This window comes from Astyanax mexicanus, chromosome 5, assembly GCF_023375975.1.
Source record: "Astyanax mexicanus isolate ESR-SI-001 chromosome 5, AstMex3_surface, whole genome shotgun sequence".
NCBI lineage: Eukaryota > Metazoa > Chordata > Actinopteri > Characiformes > Acestrorhamphidae > Astyanax > Astyanax mexicanus.
Genome location: NC_064412.1, coordinates 24,163,723 through 24,186,926, shown reverse-complemented (window position 1 = coordinate 24,186,926; position 23,204 = coordinate 24,163,723). Strand labels below are relative to the sequence as shown.

Genomic DNA, 23,204 nt, shown 5'->3' with positions numbered 1-23,204 from the left:
CAGTGTTAAGTATTAACGGCCTGTAGTCGGTGCGTTTACCATGTCAAAAGAAGCTACGTGGGATGAACTGCTAGCTAATATTGCCCTGCCTTACAGGAACACGGAACACTCAGGGCTCCTCAGGTTATCAGCTTAAGCTAATGCTCCAACCTTAGTGGAAATCTGTAAATCTAAGTTTACTGTAAACAAATGGAAATGCTTTACTCACCAAAATAAACATTTTTCAGTAGAGAAATCTGTGTAGATTACCATCCAGTGCTCTTTTGACGTGTCTGTTTTTTTAAAGAATTACAGAATTTAGCTTAGATTAGACCAGCTGGATTAGAAGGGAAACATGATGACACCCCCGTTCCTTACTAGTGCCGCTTAAAATGCACCTTAAAATCTGGTGCGCCTTATGTATGAAAATAGACCATACAATAGACATTTATTGAAAGTGCACCTTATAATCTGGCAGGCCCTATAGTGCGAAAAATACAGTAGTCACAGAATATTGTTGTGATGAATAAAGTATATAAAGTAAAATATAAGGTATTGGCACCAATAATACAGATCTAAGTGTTTCTAACACTGATTTTTTTATTTATATTCAAATACTGATTATTAAAAGCTTAGTCTTAAAGAAGAAGAGTGTGATTAACCACAGAACTCTATTGTAAATAATAAAAAAAAATGATCAATTGACTCCTCTAATAAGAACTAATAGACAAGATAGAAATTATGCATTCTGCAGTCTTCAGCTATGCACACACATTACACAACAGCACAATCTACAGATTCACCGACACTTCCATCAATTAAGGCGCAACATAACTAAAGCAATCTCTCCTCAATTACTCCTGTAGAATCCAGGGCTCTTAACCTCCAGGTGAGAGTGTGAAATCAGACGGTGTGGGCAGACGGGGTTTTTGCCGAGTGTTTTGATGTCTGAGATGGAACAATTTCAGAATGCAGAGATCCATTAGAAACGTAAGAACTGGTGGATGACTGAAGGAGGGCAATTACCTGTTCCTTTGTTCCGGTCCACAAAGCAGTACTTGAGCTCATACTCACGCAGAATATCATGGACCTCCTGTGGGAATATAGATTGGGTGGGAGACAGAGAGAGGGAGAAAGAGAGAAAGAGAGAGAGAGAGGTGTGTGTTAAAGTAAATCTCTTGACACCGAATAACAGCAGGAATTGAGATATAAATATATAACCCTTAAAATAGGTTGATGGATAGTCTTCAAATACCAAATAAAACAACTGGGTTATAATTTTCCATAGGGCCTATCATGTGGCGAGAAGCATGTGGTGGTGGTAAGTAAATACGGGGAACTGAGTTTTATTTTTTTATTTTTTGTGTGTGTGTGTGTGTGTGTGTGGGCGAGCGATAACTGCTGAGGATTATATATAACACGAGTGTTAATTTTATAGCTGGGCTGTCATTACTCAGATCTATGCATGGTTTATAGGTGTCAGGGGTTATAAACTATGTTCCTATTCCAAAAATCATTCTTATAATGCTTATAAACTACATGGAAAAAAGTATTGGGACCCCAGCTTGTCATTTGTCCATATTATTATTTAGAGCTGATTATTAAAAGTATTAAAGAAGAGTGTATCCTGATTTTTCTGAAGTGTCTCTAATGTCTAAGGTAGGGATTTCTATTACAATTTGGAGCATTACTGTTAGAAATTGACTGCATTCAGAGACAAAAGTCAGGATGATGAATGTTCACGACTATCCCACATTATCCTTATCCCATACCTGAAAATATTGAACAATATTTTCTGTAGTTAATCTATTTTTATTATTATTTAAAAAGAAATACATTTGGTCAGAGCGATATCCGAGCGCACAGTAAATTTTATCAGAGAGTATTTATTACTTTCATTAGTTCAGCAGCATTTGTTGTTGGTCTGTGAACACAGGGTTTTCGTGTGGCAATCATCAGGGACCAAGCATTATTGTTTGAAGCATAATATTATTTATAAAAGCTGTAGGGTCAGAAAAAGGAGATGTTTGGACATAAGAGTATGAGTTTGACCCACCATCATACAATATGTATGAAATGAATGTATGAAAAAACAAGTTAGTTGTGGAACCAGAAATGTTTTGTTGCAGGGGTTCTTAACCAATCAGATCATTAGCAAGCTCATTTACAGTTGCAGTGGGTGTGTTAAAGCAGAGAATCCTCCAAAATGTGCTAGGCAGTGGGGTACCAGGGCCAAAACACTGGCCCAGGGGGCCCTGACATAATCCCTGAGAAGGTTGTGAGAGTTACTATACTGGGTATGTGACTGGATCACTTAAAGCTCATCAGAGCATGTGCAGGACAAATGTTCAAATGATGGAAAAGAGCAAACTATTAACCACGAAATCTAAGAAAGGACCCTGTACTTTCAAATCAACAGAAAAATACAAAGATATGTACATATGCACCTTACCGTTGGTTTGACATCACAAGATCACATTAGGAGAAAGTTCAGTAGATTTATTCATTATTCATTTTGTCTGGTATTTTTCCTACAGCCCCTAAAAGGCTGCTCAGTGCTGGAGGGATGATATTTATCATATATTTTTTACTGTTAATCTACATAGATTTCTCTCCTGAAAACTGCTTATTTATGTGAGTAAAGCACTTCTTTTTATTTACAGTAAGCTTAGATTTCCACTAATGCTGGGGTGCAGCAGCATTAGCATTAGCAGCTAAGCGCTAGCCGTGGTTAGCGGCTCTTGCCGCCTGACAGCACTATGCCCTGAGAGTTCCGGTAAGCCAGGTCGATATTAGCTAGAGGTTCATCCCACGTAGCTTGTTTTAACACAATAAACACGCAGGCTACAGGCCAATAATACTCACCAATGAACAGAAAAAGAGCTAGCACTTAGTGTGGTTAGCGGCTAATGCTAATGCTGCTCCAGCAGTGCTAGCCGTGGTGAGCAGCCGGCTACAGGCCGATAATACTCCTCTCCCAACATGAAAAGAGCTAGCATTTAGTGTGGTTAGCGGCTAATGCTAATGCTGCTCCAGCAGTGCTAGCTGTGGTGAGCAGCCGGCTACAGGCCGATAATACTCCTCTCCCAACATGAAAAGAGCTAGCATTTAGTGTGGTTAGCGGCTAATGCTAATGCTGCTCCAGCAGTGCTAGCTGTGGTGAGCAGCAGGCTACAGGCCGATTATACTTCTCTCTGAACAGCAAAAGAGCTAGCACTTAGCCTGGTTAGTGGCTAATGCTAATACTGCTCTAATCTCGGTGCTGGACAACTAAACTGAAACTCCTGTATAACGCTGTACTTCAGCAGAGTTGCTTCACTGCTCCTTACAACCTGACTGGTAGAATTCATACACTGACGATTTTGGAGAAAATTAAAGGATTTGAAGGGCGCCTTAGCGCACAAAATATAGTAAAAACAATATTTATTGCAAAGGTTTCGACACAGACAGAATGCCTCAGCAGTGACAGACTGAAAAACTACTATTCAAATACTTTTTTATACATAGTACATCGATTCCCCATCTATACAATAAGAAAATGTTTAACATTATGACAAAATCACATTGCCCAGCTCTATTGTACCAGGGTTTTCACATCTAATAGTAATTTTACATTGTTTTATGTCTTTTTTAGTGTAAATATAGCTGTTTAATTTTGACCACATATTATAGCTAGCAGTCTGGCCCTCGTGTGGAAGGGGTTGTAGGTTGCTGAGGAGAATGTATTTGCTGGTTTCTCGTTTTGCTTAGTGTAGCTTAGTTTGGCTATGTTTTTTTGCTTGGTGTTTTAATGGTATGTTCAGGGAGCTCCTGAGGTTAAGTATGCCCTTTGCATGTTTGCCAACCTTGCGTTGGACACTCCTCTCATCGTCCTCTCCTCAAACGTGCAGGCACACACTCACACACTCAAACTCACTTACACACTCGCACTGAACATGACACGTCAGCTGCTGTGAAAGCCGAGTCGCCCGTCATACTGTGTCATACTTAAGTTTCCTGCTTTTGTAGGTCTGTGGTTAAAATAGGAAAACATTAGAAACTGTAATGTGTGGATTTACAGCAAATATAGTGTTTAAAATAAGAAATCCACTGTAACTTTCATCACTGACTGGGGTGGGGAAATTAGAGCCAAATCCAGCACAGAATATGGTACTCCAAGGCTAGAGTTCTCTGTGTCCCTTGCATGGCTTGTGGCAAACTGCAAACAGCACTTACATCCTTCTTTCAACAAAGGTTTTATTCTTGCCACTCTTCCATGAAGTCCAGATTTGTGAAGATTCTTCAACCTTAGCTGTGGATTTCTGCAGCTTCTCCAGAGTGACCATGGCTTTGTCTGCTTCTCTGACCAAAGCTCCTCTTTGCTTGATCTGTCAGTTTGGATAGGCGGCTATGTCTTGGTAGTTTATGTGTTTTTTTATATACTAAAGCTAACCACACACTAGACAACTTCAAAAAGACTCTGAACAGACTGTTAATACACTAAAGTCTGACACCCTCTCACATCTAAAGGCAAGTCACAGATTTTTTAGTCACAGGCTAAAATTTTACAAAGACTGGGGATCTTGCAGTGTCACTATTTGCAAGACTGTAACGAGATTCTTTCAGAGATTATTTCCCATTATGCCTCTGGTGGAGTTTAACAGGAAGAGAAGCTGTTTAACAATGGAGCAGAAATAGACGTCTCAAGACTTACGATACTATATAAAACACGGTTGATTTGATCTGAATGCCAGGATGAGAAAAAGACTGATTAAACCTTCGATCCTAACTTTATTAACTAATTAACTGACTTTTGAGGGCTATTGATTGCACTGCATTTTATTTAGGAGTTTTGTCAGGTTGCAGCAAGGAGAGGGTGCGGAGGCGGACGCAAATGCAAGTATATTTATTAACGATAAAACAAAACCAGAAACTCTGATTACAAAAAGAAACATACATGCAACCTGAACTGACGAAAAAAAGAACGAGAACTGACACAAACACTGGAACAAAGGAACTTTTTATACACATGGACAATGCCTGGGAACAGGTAACGAGGGGGCGGAGCTACAGATGAGTAATGTGAGGAACACAGAACTAAGGCAGAGACACGGAGGTACACAGGCCACTTGCAGGGGAAGGTACATAAACAAACAGGAGCGCAGTATAAACATGTAGACAGAACAAGATGTGACCGGTTGAATCGGGTGACAGGGGATTCATTATTTTGGACGTCACACTTTTCAGATTTTGAAAACCGTGTATTATTTTCGTTCCACATCACAATGATGTTCTACTTTCTGTCTATTTAAATTCTCAATAAAACACATTTAAGTTTGTTGTTTTTAGGTGACAAAATGTTGGAAAGTTCAAGAGGTATTAATACTTTTGCAACACAGCTCTTCTAATGCATTGAGCTACTTTGTGCTGAAAATTGTACTGTTTGCTGACACAGACTGTTGACAACATTTGCTGACAAAAGGCCTACATCAGTCTTTTACTCGACACACAAACACACAGTTACATTTGCTTCTCATCATGATAACTGCAGGGCCATCAAGAAGTGATATTAAAAAACCCTGTCATCACAGTGTGGAAGTATGTAAATCAGGCCTCCTGCGGTAACCAAACTCCATCAAACACAGAGTCCACTGTGCGCTTCTGATCTTTATCACTCACACACACACACACGCGAGCATGTAGAAGAACATACACACTCACACACACACAAATCTCTTCCTCCTGCCTTTTATGTACATACAGCAGACACTGCTGTCACATCTACTGTGTGTTGTAGTAAGTGTGGGAGATAAAACAGAAGCCTTGGAGGATGCTGTAGTGGAGCAGCAGCAGCTATCCTGAGTGTCAGTCTACTCAGATACGCCTAATGGGATCAAATGGCTGTAATCAGCTGTAGTCAGCCCAATTACTGACCTGCTTCAGTTCAGCTGTTAATACATTGTTATAGAACATTATGAACATTACAGTGTAGTGACATCATATTTAGTAGGAATGCACAATATATCATTTAAGCATCGTCATCGTGATGTGCGCATGCGCAATAGTCACATCACAGGACATATGATGTTGCTTAAGGCAATTAAATCAAATACGTCATGTTGCAATGTTTCGATTCTTGACACAAGAAGTAGGTACACAGCGCTGTCTCTGTGTCTGTGTAAGTGACAGGCTGCTGCTGCCTGAGAAGCATGAGGGGGAGGGGGAGCATGAAGACAGTAACTGTAAAGGAGGTAACTGTATGACCTCCATCCCCATGGTTGGGCTTGTGCTTGTAAATGCATGTGTCCAAAGCTGTGGACCTCAATCCAGCACAGTTTCGCACAGATTTTTCAAGTTGAACTCATGCTTTTAATCCCAGAGAAACGTTCTTATTTAAGCATTTAAATGCGTGATTAAAGGATAGATTATTGTTTTCCTCAAGTTTTGAGTGTTTGGCGATGACTCAGCTCTTAATCGCTCCGGACGCGAGACAGTGTGCTGGTGGAGGCCGGGCTGGTGACGTCATGGGCCCTGCATTGTTAAATATCGCGATATATATATCATCGAACAAAACAACATTTGCAATGTACATTTTTCCCAATATTGTGCAGCCCTAATAGTGAGTATTGCAGGTTCATCTAGTAGATAACAGATCTATACTCGCTTTACTATCCAATACTCTCTATATTATCCTATACTACACTACTACAATACCTATACTAGCCTATATTATACCCAATTACCCTTTTATTCTCAGAGAAGGCATGTGCTAGCTTTACCCACCAGTTGTTGGGGTATTGCTAGTGATAGGGGAAGTGTAGCTAGAAAAAGTGTGGATGGGATTATCGACATAGCTAAATTGAGGAGAAAAATGGGATAAAAAAAATAATAAATCATTTATTGGTTGCCACAAATAAGTGATTTTTAAGGGACTGTTATGTTTTTTTTATTTAGTGCAGATATATTCCTATACTACCCTGCACTCCCTATACCACCCAAAACTTCCCTAATACCACATAGAACTTGTTTGCCTCTGTCAAAATAATAATCTTGGTCCAAAACTGTATTTTAGAAGTTTTAGAGGTTTTCTATCAGTCTAAGATAAAAGAAGACTTTCTCTGTTCTTGAATGTTTTCATTGGTCTGCTACTAGAAGTAAACCCTACATCCACAAGAGTGTTCTTAACCAGATTTCGAGGGTAAATTTCTTCACCAAGGAAATCAGGGTTTGCTTCACTCCTCTGTAGTTGTCTGTTCTTACCTCCTTCTTTAAATAAATGTGCCAAATTGTTATTTTCACCAGTCCTAACATGCTTTCTTCTGCTCTCTCTCTAATAAGCTTATGTTGTTTGAAGAAGGCTGAATCACCTTTTTGGAATTAATACTGAGCGTTCCAATGAAAAGCTACTAAATGCAAATTCAACACTTAGAATCAACTCCAGACCTTTTATCTCCTTAATTTGTCATGAAATAAGGAGGACACACACCGCACTTGGTCGTGAAACTGCTCATGAGTTAATTGTCCAATTACAGCAATAATGGCCGTAATTTCTAAACGGTTAATGTAATATTTTCGTTAATCCACTTCAATTAAAGCTGACAGACTACACTTCAATAAAACCCAGCGCTTCCTTTCAAATCCATTGTGGTGGACAGTTGCAAAATTAAAGAAGAAAAAGAAAGTGTTCTATTGTGTGTGGTTTCAAAGTAGCTGACCTTTAATTCTTTACATAAGGGTGTTTTTCCAACTGTGAGTCTGAACCAAGCTTGATATGTTTGTTATATTATGTACATTTAGTCTGGTTTTGGTTCAAACTGAGGCAAACTGCATTAGCGCGACTTATAGTCCCAAAGAAACAGTACCCTTAGATTTTTTTTTTATAAATAAGGGTTAATCTACAGTTGCAGTAGATGCAGGAGTGTAATAGCACTAGTTCTTTTTCTTCTTCTATTGTTTATTGGGTGACGATAGTCTGCTATTTTAACCCCTGTAAAAAAAAGTAATTTCACACTACGAACGAACCATGTTTAGAAAATTTTCAGTGCAATTTTGGTTTAAACTAAATTGAGAAGTTTGTCCAGAAAGTCTGAAAGTCTACTCCAAACAAGGTAAGTGTGAAAGCACCCTGAGCTTGAAATACATCCTGTATGGCTTGCTCAATTAATTATTTTGCTCTCTCATACACATTGAAACACACATTACTGTACAGATTGAATGTTGAATGTCTACAAAGATAAAAAAAAAAACATTATAGTTGCTAGTCCAGCAAATCTAGTCAAAAACAGAGACTGTGACAAAAAGTGATTCAGCACTGAGTTGTGAAATATGTCAACATTCTGAGCATTTCTACTTTAACTCTTCTTAAGCTGCAGCAAAACTACCTTCAGGCAAAAGCCCAACTTCACTTTTAAATCCTCTTAGCTTTAAAAAAATAGTTTGCTTAAAAATAAAATGTACTCAATTTACCTCTTAGCCCAAACATACTTGTGATACTATGTGATTTAAAACAGCGTATCACACACTGCTATCTATTAAAAGAAACAGAATTACAGACAAAAGTTTGTGTCCTGAATAGAACAATATTATCGTTTATTGTACTTTTAATATCATTTAGTGCCACTGTTCTGATAATATAGCATAATAATGCAACCACACCCTTTTACAGGATAATTGAGGTTTAATTAATAATAGCCTCAGAGCTGTATCCTATATACAGTAAGGTAAAGTCTAGTAAAAAAATATCAAATTTAGGTATTGAGGACAAGTATTTACATCGGTGGATGTAGTATTTACTTAATAAAATAAAAATATTAATAATATTCTCCATATCTAGGTCGATGGGTGTTTACAAGTTCATTTATATGTAAATTAACATACAATAAATCACAATGGACGATATGAAGGTCAGCAACAATTATTGAGGGCATGTCCATATATTGTGTGATATGTCAATAATGTAATTATTAACTTTTGTCACAAAGCAAAATCCATTCCAAACAGTTCTCAGTGTGTAAATCGTGATGCAGCATATCGGAACACGTCTGCACTCTGTAACAATCTGCAGCAATCAAACTCAATCCATAAACATGTGAAACTCAATACTCAACTCCTCAGCCTCAATCCAGCCGGTTAACTGCATAAATTCATATTTGTCCCATCACATCCTGTCTGACGCTCAGTTAAATGGAGCCTAGTCTTTCGTAATTCACTTTTCTAAGCCCTCCCACAAAGCCCTCCCATCAGCTGCAGCATCCTGCAAATCCACCTGCTTTACACACACACACACACACACACTTACAGTAATGGACTTTAAATGGGCAGCACAGCCTGGCTAAGACAACACTGGAGCACATAAATATGGATGGGTTCCCATACAGTATGTTTAATGCACCAATAAAGTACCAGTATACATGAATTACATTAAAGGATCAATATGCTAAATGACAGCATTTGTGTGAAATAGCTACTGTAGTTCAATTTTAAAACATTCCTACCCAGACACAAAGCTCACTTTGGTTGCCAGGTTCAGGACACTAAACTTAGATAAACAATCATGCACAAGAAGATTTTAAGATTTTTTGCAGTGACCCCTTATTGTGACTGATAACAGTTCATGCTAGAATGTTTTAGCATGTGTGAATGTTGTCAGTATTAACTAGCACTAGTCTGGATCACTTTACTTATCTCAAATTCTCATTTACTTAAATGCAGACCCCTGAGTCTGAATGAGAGTACTTTAATGTTGCCAATTTACCTAGCTATGGTTAATTACCCTTAGCTGAAGTTCAGTGCTTACCTGTTTAGGATAAAATTAGCCAGTTTGGTTTCCGTCTTGTACTCCTTCTGGGCTCTAATCTGTCTATGTCTATCAAATGCATTGTCAATGCTGTAACATGATGAGTTTGTCTGCTGTTGTGTTTCACACCTGGCAACCAGAGGGGTTTGGAAACAAGACTAGGAAATGAGTAAGATCAGAGGCTAAAACACAAACATTTTAAAACATAACAGGCTGACTGAAGCTGTCAAGAGATTCACTAATATCTAATTTCCCATCCTGATCATTTCATTAGTGACTTAGTATTAGGCCTGTCACGATAAGATTTTTTTGTGGACGATATATCTTCCCAGAAATTATTGCGATACATGATATTTTTGTCATTTTCAGACTATTAAATGCCACTGACAAAATCATAACAGAACAGCATAAAAAAAGCAAGTATACACTTTTTAAAGACAACAAAATTTGAATTATTCATTTATTTTATATGGTTTAGGAATGATATACTTATTTATTTACCTACGGTGTGTAAGGAGTCACAGTTATTGAAGAATGACTGGCTAAAATACTGTTCACTGTTATATATGTGTTAAACAATCATACAAATCAAACCAAATAGACGATATCACGATTATCAAATATTATTGAGGTCATGTTCATTTATTGTACGATAAATCGATTGAATCGAATTATTGTGACAGGCCTACTTAGTACTGAACATAGTATGTAGTGCAAGTATTTAATTGTAAAGAATCATGCAGAATTTATTGGAACATAACATCTGGCAGACCAGAGAGAGAGAGGGGCGGTGCTTTACTTCACTGGGTTAATTCCCCTGGTACTGTATAATAGTCTGTACACTCTCTCTCTCTCTTTCAATCTCTCTATATCTCACCCACACACACACACACACACACACACACACACACACACACACACAGACGCCACAGTGCACAGTGATTTAATCAGATGCTGCTTGCACTTACAACACTTTTGTAAAGGCCAAAGTTAAACCTGAGATGCAATTTAAAAGCATCCCAGCGCACACACTAACACCTCCCGCAGTGCTGCAAGATATAGACAAATTACTACTAAAGCAATTACAGCTGTGCACTTAAAACAAGTGTTTATCAAGGGGTCTTTAGTAAAGGTAATGGTTTATATAGAATTATAATAACTCAAAGGAATATTTAGATTTTTCTTTTTTTAAGTAAAAGAGTTTGTGGAGGAACTTTTGCAGATGGTTTGTTTCTCTAGTCTGAATCAGTTAATGAGGTTGTTGTTAAAAAACAATATGAAGATAAACACAAAGGGATAGTATATGTAGATACAAATATAAACAGGTGTTTACAAATATATCACGTTTATATAAGAAAAATATACTGTATATATTAATAATAAAAAAACAAAACAGAAACAAAGGCTGAAATACAGGGTACCACATTGCTTACAGAGTCAGTTTACATGTTGTATTTTAAAAACTGATTCAATCTTAACTGCAACATAAACGCCATAAAAGTCTTTCCATTGCATAGATTTTGAAAATTTTCTGGTTACAGTTTTTTACTTGCTGCCAACAATATTTTAAGCACGTATTTATAATTTTTTCCTACTAATTGCAGCACATTTCTCATAAAAAATCGAACTCAATTCCAAACAAATCCACTTCAGCACGTCAACCCGTAACCTCCTTTTATGTGGTCTGTGAGAGCTTGAAAGGTCTTAGTAGGGGTGTAACGGTACTTTTTTTTTTTTTTTTTTTTCAAACGTCACGGTACGAGGGTCACAGCTTAGTTCGCGTAAGTGCTCTGTCTCTCTATCTCATGTGCACTGCGCCCTCATTCTCTCGCGTGCGCGCTCTCTCATCCTAGTATGCTTATGGAAAAATATTATATTATAAATATCATATTATTCACTTGAATAGTTTGATCCTTGATTGATAGAGTTTGTGGATTTTACAACAGGACAAATGAAAAGGATTTATGTTATAAGCGAGCAACAAGCAACCATATTTTTTTCATGCAACTGTAAGATTTTGATTGAATAAGCAATATATTCAGACTTATTTAACATTAAGGAGTAGTTGCATTCATTTTATATTACATTTGGTTACATTTTGTCACATTTATAAGTTACATCTGGCCCTTATGCCGATGTGGCCCTTGGTAAAAATGAGTTTGACACCCCTGAACTGTAGCATTTTACAATCTCCTGCCAAAAGCCAGCCGATTCTGGGCATCCCCAAAAAATGTGAAAACGATCGGCCATCTGAGTACCACACTGTCTCCAGCACTATCCCTGTTGCTTTTCTTTTACCATCACGGCCCTTTTTTAGGAGTGTTTTGTTTACTTGTTTACTTGAAGCGTTTTCTCTCTCAGTTTGGTTTGTTTTCACACAGGCACAAACCCTAATGCACCAAAATGCTGCCCAACAAGTGATGCAAGCGTGTTCTCTTCTCTCTCTGGTCAGAGCAGTCTGCCACAGGAGCAAGAAAGTAAATACAGAAAGAAGGTCCAGACCAGCGCACACATACAGTTGTTTAGTGTAAAGCTTATTTAACAATAAATGGGGAAAATATTACTGATGCACTAAAAAACACAGTGTTTTTAATGTGATGCCTGTGTATTAAGCGTTTAGAGTTGTGTGGACTGGGATTAAAACAGTTTACACCCTTTCCATTCAAATATGCTTAAATTAACCCAATCCACTAGATAAGAGTCACTTGTTTGTGGATAGGATTAAACGTTGTGTTTCCTTTCTGCACTTAACTTAAGTAAATGTTTTTTTTTTTTTTAAGAAAGAATACTCTTCCTTTACTGCTGGTTTCTTTAGCCATTTCGATGTATTATACATTATTAATCATAATCAGCAATTAAAATATGTACTTTTCGTTCCAGTTTATTAAATGCGTTGTTTAATGCTGGTGCACACTAAATTAAGAAGCTCATACTGAATGATACATTATGTTACATCGCATTTTCACACTTCTAACTCATTCATCAAACCACACACCCACAGATATCCAGAACTGGAATTGGTCAGGAGGCTCATTTGCACCACATGCATTATATTAGCTTGGCAGACATAAAAATCTGATATCTCGTGTGGATTGACTGCAGTGTGTGCAATGACAAGCAAACTTGTTCCCACAAACCAATTTCACGATCAATAAAGACTCTTATTATCCTCACACGCATTGCTAAATGTTCTAGCATTAGGCTGTGGCAGTCTGGGGTCTGGCTGCGGGTCTCGCAGAAGTCTTGACTAATAACTCACTGCTGCTCGGAGGCTCTTTCGCGCTGCGCAAATGATAACGCAGAAGACTCCCATATTCTTTATTCAGCATGGAATTATTTGCTCTGATAGGGGTCGTATTAGTGCAGGACCACAAATGATGCCATTTTTATTTTGCAGATACACACTTGCACATGTTCCTGATGACAACAACACATTATTATAATTATTCCCCATTCTGCTTTTCAACAAGGTTTTTTTCATCCTGGCATTGGCGTAACTCCAAGGGGAATAACAAGTGAATAATTTCCTAAGTTGGTTCAATGAAGTATGACAGTGTTTCTATTCAATTAATTTTTCAAAACAACAAAGAAATGTGTGTCTGAACATGTTCATGAGAGAAATATCACATTTACTTATGTAATGAGATCCTTCTTTTAGCATTCAAAGGACCCTTGGATTTCCCTGCACTGCCTATTCCCCATTCCTTAGTCCTATTTCCACACCCCGGTTTACCAGGTATGGAACATTACAGCAGTCAAAACACAGCATGCTGCAGCCTCTGCATCCTTCTTTAATGCTGTATAACCTTCTGAGTTAGAGAGAGTTAAATGCATGTAAATATTGACAATACTTTTGATAGATGAAAACAGCTTCGAGCCCAGAAGGGCTACAAGACAAATGCAGAGCTGAATGTATCGATTTTGGTAGTAAAAAATGATGGATCAGTGCATCCCTATCTGAAAAATATACAAACAAAATCTGTAAAACGTGGGCTAAAACCTGTTTTTTCAATTGCAGTGTACTGAGAGATTTGCCTGATCCAGCCAGACTGGGTTTTTACAGTCATATGCACAGGTTTAGATGCTTGAACACATTCATTACTAGAATTAGAAACGATTTTAAAATGGACTTTTTGGGGACAAACAAACAAATCAATAAATAAATAGAATGTTGGACAAATATTCAGGTAACAGTTATGCCAAAATCTTCCTTGGCTGGGAGTCCAAGAGAGCACAACTGATCCTGAGTCCTCTCATCATCTTGCACCTTGCTAGCCTGGGCATGCAACTATTAGCTGAGGTAACAGAACAGGCATTTAGAGCTCTCCGACAGCACGTTCAGCTGTCTAACAGCCCTCAGCCTGAAAAGAAGGTTGGCTTGCTGTATGTGATTCCTCACAGGGGGAGTGCTAGTGGGTGGCAACAGGAAATGGCCTGATTGTGGGCTATGAGATAGTGGGAATATCATTCACAAGGACAATATGCTACTCATACAATGGTACCATATGACACTGTGCTTTGGCACACCTCTAGAACACGGTCCTAAAACTGATTTTCCACATCTTCTGAACTTTCACTTACATCTGCAGTCTCGTACAGGCCCGTTGCAACAAGGCAAGCAAACCAATCCATTTCCTAGGGCCCCAAGCTGGCCTGGGGCCCCGAGACAAGGACTAGTTGTGAGTAGAATACAATGACAGACTGTTTGATCTTCCCTCCATTTAAATTCTGTGACAATTAATGCAGGAAAGTACAACACTGTTGGCAGTACTGGTACACTGTGTTGGTTCGTGATTCCTGCAGCCAGCAAAATATGAAACTTCAGCAATTATGAAGCATAGTTATCCATCAGGAAGCCAAAAAAAGTTAATTTTTATTTAGCTTGAAGCCTCCAAATGCCTTGAATTGGAAGCTGGCCTCATATAAGGGCTGAGTAGACTATGAAGAAGCAATAATTAAAGATTCAGCCCTTACACCTTAGCTAGAACAGTGGTTCCCAACCTATGGGTCGCGACCCAACCTATGGGTCGCCAAAGATCCACGATGGGTCGCGAAGCCCTCTTGATTTTAAGGGGTTTAATTTTAATACTATATATAGTCTAGGGTAAGCAAAATTCGCCGCGCTGCGCTGCGCTCTCTCTGTCTCTCTCTCTCTCTCTGGCGCGCGCGCGGGCGCTCTCTCCGGCAGCGCGGAGCTGAATTCAGCGCGAGGCTGAATATAATAATATAATAATATAAGAATATAAAACTCAGTTTAGTTAAATAAATGAAAATTAGTGAGGGCCTGTAAAGTTAATCAATTATTGTCCAATATTTGGACAGGTTGAGGTTTTGGTGAGCTGTTTTACTGATTTGAAACTGAAACTGATATTATTCTTTTTTTTTGTTTGTTTGTTTTTATTTTATATAAATTATTTTTTATTCATTTTAAATAGTTGTATTATTTTATTGATCTAATTATTTTTTTCTTCATAAGATAAAAATTCCTTATGTTTTATGTATCAATTTTTCCTTTTTTACGTGTTTATTTTATTCATCTATAGTAAATGTCAGTTTTTATTTGTCATTTCTAACCCCCCACCCCCCCCCCCCAACCCAATTATACACTTACATCTTTTACATTTGGGGGGGGGGGGTGTTATGTTGGGTCACCAAAGCTTACAATGGTAAAAATATGGGTCCCTGAAGAAAAAGGTTGGGAACCACTGAGCTAGACTGTGTCTGATATTTCCCTTATGTAACATTACAGCATTCACTCTCAAAGTCAGCCCCCGAAACCACATGCACTGCACATTTTTGTGATTTCTCTGCTCCACCAGGCCTGACTCAGCTCAGGAAGAGCTTGTTAATTCGCTGGTGAATTGAATCAGGTGCACCTAAGAAGAAAAAAAATATATAAATGAGGTCCATGGGGTCCTCAGGATTGCGGGCTGATATGAATCGCAATCACAGAGAGCAGTTATGTAGCACTTCCAGAGCCGCATGGCTGACGCGCTTTTGTGTTCTTTAAGCAGAAGCGGACGCCGAGTCCCTGAAAGGCAGGCAGACTGCTGTCACTCGCTTCAGCACACATGAGGGGTGCGCCTACATTAGGGACCCACCGATACGAAAACAAAAGGTAGATTTTTGTGGTCACAAATTAAACAGACTTCAGTAGTTCTACCTGCACATTACTGTTGTCACTTGCTAAACAAATATTGTTTATGTCACAAAGACAATTTATTTGGGATGATACACTGTTCTAGGAATAATTGCAATATTGAAATTATTATTGTCATTTTAAAACCACTTTGTGCAATCAGTATAATAATAATACAGGGCAGAACAATATGGCGAAAATTTATATAACAATATATTTTTTTAATTACCAACTTACCAAACTCTGATATCAATATGAACAAAGAAAAAGCTACAGAAATTGTCCACAACAGACTTCTGTACCTACAAACTTGCCAATTCATATAATGCTCCTTGTAACCAACCATGCTGTTAATAATGTATACTGAAATATCAGAAAAATAATAGCACCAATATTGAAACTTTTCATATTGCAATATATAGAGATATTGAGGTATTGTCCAGCCCAAAAATAATATATAACATAATAAAACATAAGTACACCCTTTTAAAAAGCAACTTTTATTCAATAGGAATATTCAGACTTTTGTCTGTTAAATATTAAAAATATCCTAAATAAATAATACATAAATAGAATAAAACCCCAATTTTTAAACAAATCAGCATACCAGTTCATTCAGATTAATGGGCTCACCACGTAAGTGAACATATGATTAGAATAGCAAGACTGAAGTAAATTTATGACTTAAATTGCACTGCTGAGGTAAATTTATGACTAAAATTGCACTGCTCATGAAGCTACCTAGCTAGCTAAATGTGTGACAAATAGCGGTTGGAATCACAGGGTATTTCACTATATGATATCATGCTACTGTGATTCTGCAATACTCTATACATCAAGACAATTCTCTACAATTCTTTACACCGTCTGTGTTACTGAAGGGGATAAAATACTTCTAAACAAGAAGACCTGAAATCATGGATTTATTGGTGTCAGTTTCACAGAATTTGACAACCAATAGGTTTGCCCTATTCATTTGATTAGTGCCACAACGTGGAGTTATGAAACAGCAACTTTTGGGGTTGAGTTTAGAGCAGCTATGTTTCAATATAAATATTGATATTTGATGCAACATATCGATAATGTATTGCAAACTAAAATATGATAAATTGTGATATTGATATTTTGGCCCACTCCTAAAACTAGTTTTATAGACCAACCTGTATCAAGTGTACATACAGGTATAGGCAGCCAGTCAGTGGAGCCTCAGGGCCACACTTTCACTGGCACACTCCACTGAGATAAAGATCTCCCGAAGCTGTGCGGCTGCACCGGTCAACAGCCAAGTCTCAGACAAACACAGTAGCTTTTCAGAGCCATGGCGAAGAGAAGAAGCGATGCTTCCTGGAAAGGCTGAGCGATACATGCTGGTTAATGACTGCTTATTGTCTATTACTCACAAACTTCACAACAAGTGACAATTTCAAAGCCAGCATGGGCTCAGGGCAACAACACAGATAAACCATCGACCCACACTGTGGAAATATCTGGTGTATGACAAGGAAGAGTGATGAGACAGGCAGAGAGAGAGAGAGAGAGAGAGAGAGAGGGTGTGTGTGTGTGTGTTTGAGTGTGTGTGTCCAGTTTCTAGTGTTTAACATCTGCTACTGACTAGGGGTGGGAATCGTTTACTATCTCACGATTCGATTCGATTCCGATTTTGGGGGCCACGATTCGATTCAAAATCGATTTTTGATTCAAAACGATTTGAATTATAAAAATTTCTGCTTCTGGCTTATGAATCTTATTGAAAAAAAACCCTCCATAATATACACTGGTCCTGGAGCAGGTAATGTGTTACAAAAACAATAAAATGTGCAGGAATGTGGGTCCTCAGTGACAGAGGAATCACTGGGATATCACAATGACGTTAATGAACAATAAATAAATAATAAATAACACTGCTTTATTACCAGGCTACTAGCGGTGGTGTGTAGGTGACGCTGCTGGGCTGATGTGATGATAGCAGTGGAGCGCTAAAGTTCAGGAGCAGCTGCTGATTAACTAGTTAATTTAAGGTCGTTGTATTTCTTCAGAAAGGGGGCAGGAGGTGGAGAAATTAATTCATATGGTCCATTCCTTAATTCCTCTGTGATGAGGAGCTGAAATTAGCTCTGATTAGCTTATTGTATTTTTCCGTTCCGCCTTAAATGCTGCAGCCCGCTGCCACCTGTAGCGTTATTTAAGGTGGAACTGGAAAGTTAGCTAGTTAGCTAGCTAACAGTTACTGAAACTAACTACTAGCGATCTTTTTTATGCTTGTTATGAAGCATTCTGCCATAAAACATTGAAACTACACGTTAATCTAAGGTAATATAGTGCTTGTTCTGCCATCTTACCGGTGATTCTCAAACACCTACGCTCTGTGTGTGTCTGGAAGATCTCCGTTTGAAAGGACAAGCGCTATCCCCAGGGTTGCCAGGTCCAACAAAAATACCCAGCCCAAAATCAGTCTAAAACCCGCCCCTCAGAATCGATTTTGGGACATTTTAAATCGATTCTGAATCGTAGTAAATGAGAATCAAGATTCTTATGTGAATCGATTTTTTGGCACACCTCTACTACTGACACAATGCAGGGTTGAATGAGCTGAACAGAGGGAGGAAGCTATTTCTTATTCGTCACATGACCGGGAGCCAATCACTTAATTGCATTCCCCGTGTGTGTCTTTGTTGCCCCAACCTGTGCCTGGCATTACTTGTTCCAGTGAGGATCTGAATAATTCAAAAGAGGGAGATACATGAGATGCACCATGTGTGTCTGTATCTGTATGTACTTGTTTATGTAGATTTTCAGGACAAATAAGGTCTGACTTTGTATGGAAATCAGAAAAATAGGTTTAATTAAATATGTTAAAGAAAAAGGACGTTCAACGTAAGAGGACATATATGCTCCATTCATGTTCCAATAAGATGCAAGCTGTGTAAAAAAGATACAAGCCGAGAAAAAGAGTGTGTGTGTGTGCGTGCGTGTGTGTCTAAAAGCGAGAGCAACAGAAGGAACGAGAGACAGCAAGATGAGCTTGAGGTGGTTTGCACGACATGTGTCCTCACTGATAAGTCATCGCTGTCTGACCTAATCACTTCAGTGGTGTATATTTGACTCCTAGACTGAAAAGACGCAGTGCCCTGAACTTACTTAATTTCACTTTATACATTGTTTTAAAATAATTTGATTCTGTTTCTTTAATACTGTGTTTAATAAACAGGTTTAATTTGTGTGGAAGTGATGACATTTTTTAGCAAAACTGAACCAAAACAAAACTAAACAATTTGACCTAATGATATTGTTAATTATGCCATTTTGACACCCTTAAATAGCCTAAATGTACTTTTGTCTTGCTTTTCAAATATAAAGCAATTACAAGGCTCTGATTTAAAAATACTGAACACATACTTTAAACATTCCAACATACATACCAACAATGCAAAATATGCCAATAGAAGATTTATACATTAGCTCTGCTCATTTTCGTGGGTAATTGTGTAATCTGTTGTGTTTGGGCACTTTAAAAAACACAGAAACTCTGTGTAGACTGAGAATTCAGACTCTGAACCGGCTCTGTAATAAGGCATCAGCTCTGAATGATTTAGCCCATTCCATTGGTCATTCGCTATGATATGTGAATCATGTTTGTATGTCGGTTATTTTGAACTTGAGTTATGAAGCCAAAAGTTCAAAATAAAGCTCAGATGATAACAGACACAACAGCTGGCCTCAGCAATGTTAGCTCAGTTAGCTGCAATGCAAACTTTTGCGTTTTTCTGAGCTGGATTACTCACTGATACTTAATGACAGGGTAGATAGTGTAAGCGTTGCTGTTTGCTATAAGGTATATGATACCTACCGGTTATTCTGAACTAGAGTTGGGTCATTCTCCATTTGGAGTGGAAAACCGTGTCACAAAGGTTGGAGGGCAAAAAAAAAGCCTAAAATATTAGGGACAATTCCAGGAGTCGGTATATACATTTTCACAGTTAATCTAAGATTAAAATCACATTTTCCTTATGATTTCTTTAATTTTCTTTTTTTTAATTATATTTCAAAGGCGCTTTACATATGTTAATTATCTCGTCACATAACCAATGTGCATGAAATCCTGCATGAAATGTTGGAGTTAACTGGAGTTAAGCAGTTAAATGTTCATGTTTATTGAACAAAAATGTATATATTTTTAAATAGTATAGGAAGATGCCTTTAGGTATATAGAAAGACTGCTTTATTTTTGTTATTTTCAGTGCTTGTGTATCAACACACTTTGGTAACATGTAAGATGAATGGAATTTCTTTATCACATTCAGCTACATTGTAATTTCAATTAAAAAGAAATAAATTGATGACGAAAATAAATTCTTCAAGATGGGGTAACACCAGTGACAAATTGACCAAAACTTTGCATTTTATGTTAAAATATATATCTATTTGGAATTAAGCTCTCCATTTTGCATATTTGGTAAGTGGAGTTGTTAATAGACTATTTAAGATTGTTTGTTTCTGGGACAAATTAAATAGATTTTTTAAAATGTATCCACTTGAATTCCCACTCCAAATGGAGAATGACCCAGGTATGAATATCAAAATACTAAAATGTTAACTGGCACAGTGTGGAGCTTTGCCCTGTATAGGTTCAAACAAATTAGTCACTGCTTGTTATAAATTACCCTGAACACTTTAGGTTTATTTTGGTTGTCGAAATACTGATGTGATACATCAGTAAACAGAAGCTTGATACTCTTAAGATGCTGTAACATATATTGCATACTTTATGTTGTGTAAAAGTCTGATGTTGATCTTTAAGATGCAATCTTTCATGGCATGAACTGTCCCCATCATAACGGCTGGTTGCCACTAAACCTAACCACTAAACCACTGACGCCAAGAGTGCAAAACATGCAGATAACTGCACCTCACCAATATTCTCTAACAGAAATGAAAAGTACCCCCTTCACGCACTGACTGTACATGTACACACCACCAACACTAATGTCTATTTCCCTCACTGCAGACAGGGTGATCCTTCTTACCTGCCTGTAAGAGACTGAAAACGAACCACGAGCCGCCCTCGAATGTCTGAGCTGTCTCCGGCTCTGGAAATATTGCTCTTTGCTCAAGGTCCCAGCATCCATCATGTTTACAGGCACTAATAATGTGCAAAGCTTCAGCGAGAAATGCCACTGCCACTGGCTTCACACTGCCTTCACCTACAAAATATAGCCTTTTCAAGCCTCTGCCATGAACATCAATCTATTAAAATATTTAATGGGTCTTGTTTAAAAAAATATCTGAAAGATCAGTTAAACAGATTGGCAGCTTCCACCCTTTTCTTGCTATTTGAACTCTAATTGCATAGTAGTTAAGAAATTTAAACGAATATGATGAATACAACCTCTTAAATTGGTATGGACTCATTAGATATATTGGTCTAAGCACTAATCCCAAAAAAAATCCAGTGTTCAGAGCTAATGTATTAACTTCATGAAAACGGCAAACTTAAGGTTTGGTGTCAGTTTTGGGACAATATCAGCAAAAAATGCGGGATTGGAGAAATGGTACCTTGTTTGGTCTGGACCTTCAGACTATAAAATAGCAGGCCTAAAAGGTGTGGCCCGAACCAGAGAATCAATATTTGGACAGACAAAAGGCGTAGGATCTAGTTTGGATTAACTGAATAATGATTTGTTTTGTGTGAAGTGTGAAAACCAATTACACCAAGTTGAAGCAAGCTATCATCACCCAATAAACAATAGAGGAAGAAAAATAACCAAGGGTGTGCTGAAATAGGACTCAATGGGTCATGCAGCAATATGGACGCAATCGTGCTGCAGGACAGACATGCCCTGGAAGGGAACTGGATTTTGGAAGAGGGGCATCTGCAAAGGTAGCTCACCGCACTGACAACACACTAACATGTTCTACAAACCATTCCATGTCAAGCATAAGAAGATGCAGCCTACCTACCCACAGGGTGACTATGACAGGACATGCTCGTCAAAGTTCTTTAGTGCATTTGCAACTGCTGTGTAAACCAAACTTGGCCCTTAAATTGGACATTTAGGTGTGAAGACTAAAGAGTCTCAGTGATGCTTTTAGCTGTGAGGCTGAAGAGTGAGCAGTTTTATCATGAACCATAATCTGATTCTGTTCACAAGTTTTATTAAAATGCAATCCTGTTTTGACCACATGAAATTTTTTAATCTTTCCTCTGTAAAACCACATCAATGTGTACTTCACTTCTGTTTAACTTACTGTACCCTGCTGTAAACATGGTTTCTTACCTGCTACTACCAATGTATTATATGCAATACATTATTGTATGAGTGTGGGGGGGTGGACTAATATAACAACTTCGATATCAGTCATCTTAAGTCAAGTCAGTGATTCAGTACAAGTAAGATATACTTGACTAAAACTGTTTTGATTGTTTCTGGAAGCCTGAAAGTCAAAGAAAAAGAAAAAGGCGCAGTATAAAATTTCCACTACATTATTGAATTAAAATAAGAATGAAGAGCAACAAGTAGTATCCTAGTAAATGTAATTTGTTACGGTACTTAAGTTGTTTTTTTGTGTATTTCCATTTTGAGAGACTTTTTACTTTTACTCCACGACATGCAAAGCAGTTTTTTGCTTTTGGTTTGTGTGTGCATAAAAGCAAAGCACTTCAACAACTTCGACACACACTTAGTTTTAAAACTGTTTTGACCGCTTAGACATACTGTTAGTCTTACACTAACCAGTGCAGGTTTACAGTGCACAATCAGTATAGTCAGAGTTTAAAGTGCCTGTGACTCCATAAATAATGGAATGTACAGAATGTATAGATATAGTAAAAGAAAACGCACACATTTGTTAACCTGTGTTTAAGACATGTTAAACGGTAAAATTAACTGAATGAGCTGAACTGAGGAGATTTTTTTGGTCTGGCCATTCAGAACAGTCTCGGTTTATGGCCCCTATACTGTGGCCATTAAAATGTATAGTATTTTTTACTTTTTTTGAAATACTTTTGTACTTTTACTCATGTAAAGCTCTAAAGGGAAGGACTTCTATTTTACCTCAATCAGCTAGCTACCTTTGTTTAGTTAAAACCTTTACTCTTCAAAAACCACACTTTTCTCCTAAATTACATTGAAATTATGTGAACCAACATTGAAATATACGCTCCTCAAGGAAACCACAGCTCAGCAGAGTTTACATTCTCAGCTTGAGAGGTGTTTTTTCGCTGTGATAGTCACCAGATGCCGGTGAAAATCTCTGTGTGACATTCCTTCAGCCTCAGCCCCAGCAGCAGCAGCAGCAGCGCGGGGGAAACGC

At 37.9% G+C, this 23,204-nt stretch overlaps 1 protein-coding gene across 2 annotated transcripts in view; it reads right to left on the bottom strand.

Moving 5' to 3' along the window:
• The window catches only part of raver2 (ribonucleoprotein, PTB-binding 2), a 108,848-nt gene that overhangs the window by 84,270 nt on the left and 1,374 nt on the right, over positions 1-23,204 (bottom strand). For both annotated transcript variants that reach the window (XM_007248212.4, XM_022675866.2), the window contains exon 2: positions 1,006-1,072. In XM_007248212.4, the coding sequence (XP_007248274.4) occupies positions 1,006-1,072 (67 nt within the window). The remainder of the gene's footprint in view (positions 1-1,005; positions 1,073-23,204) is intronic.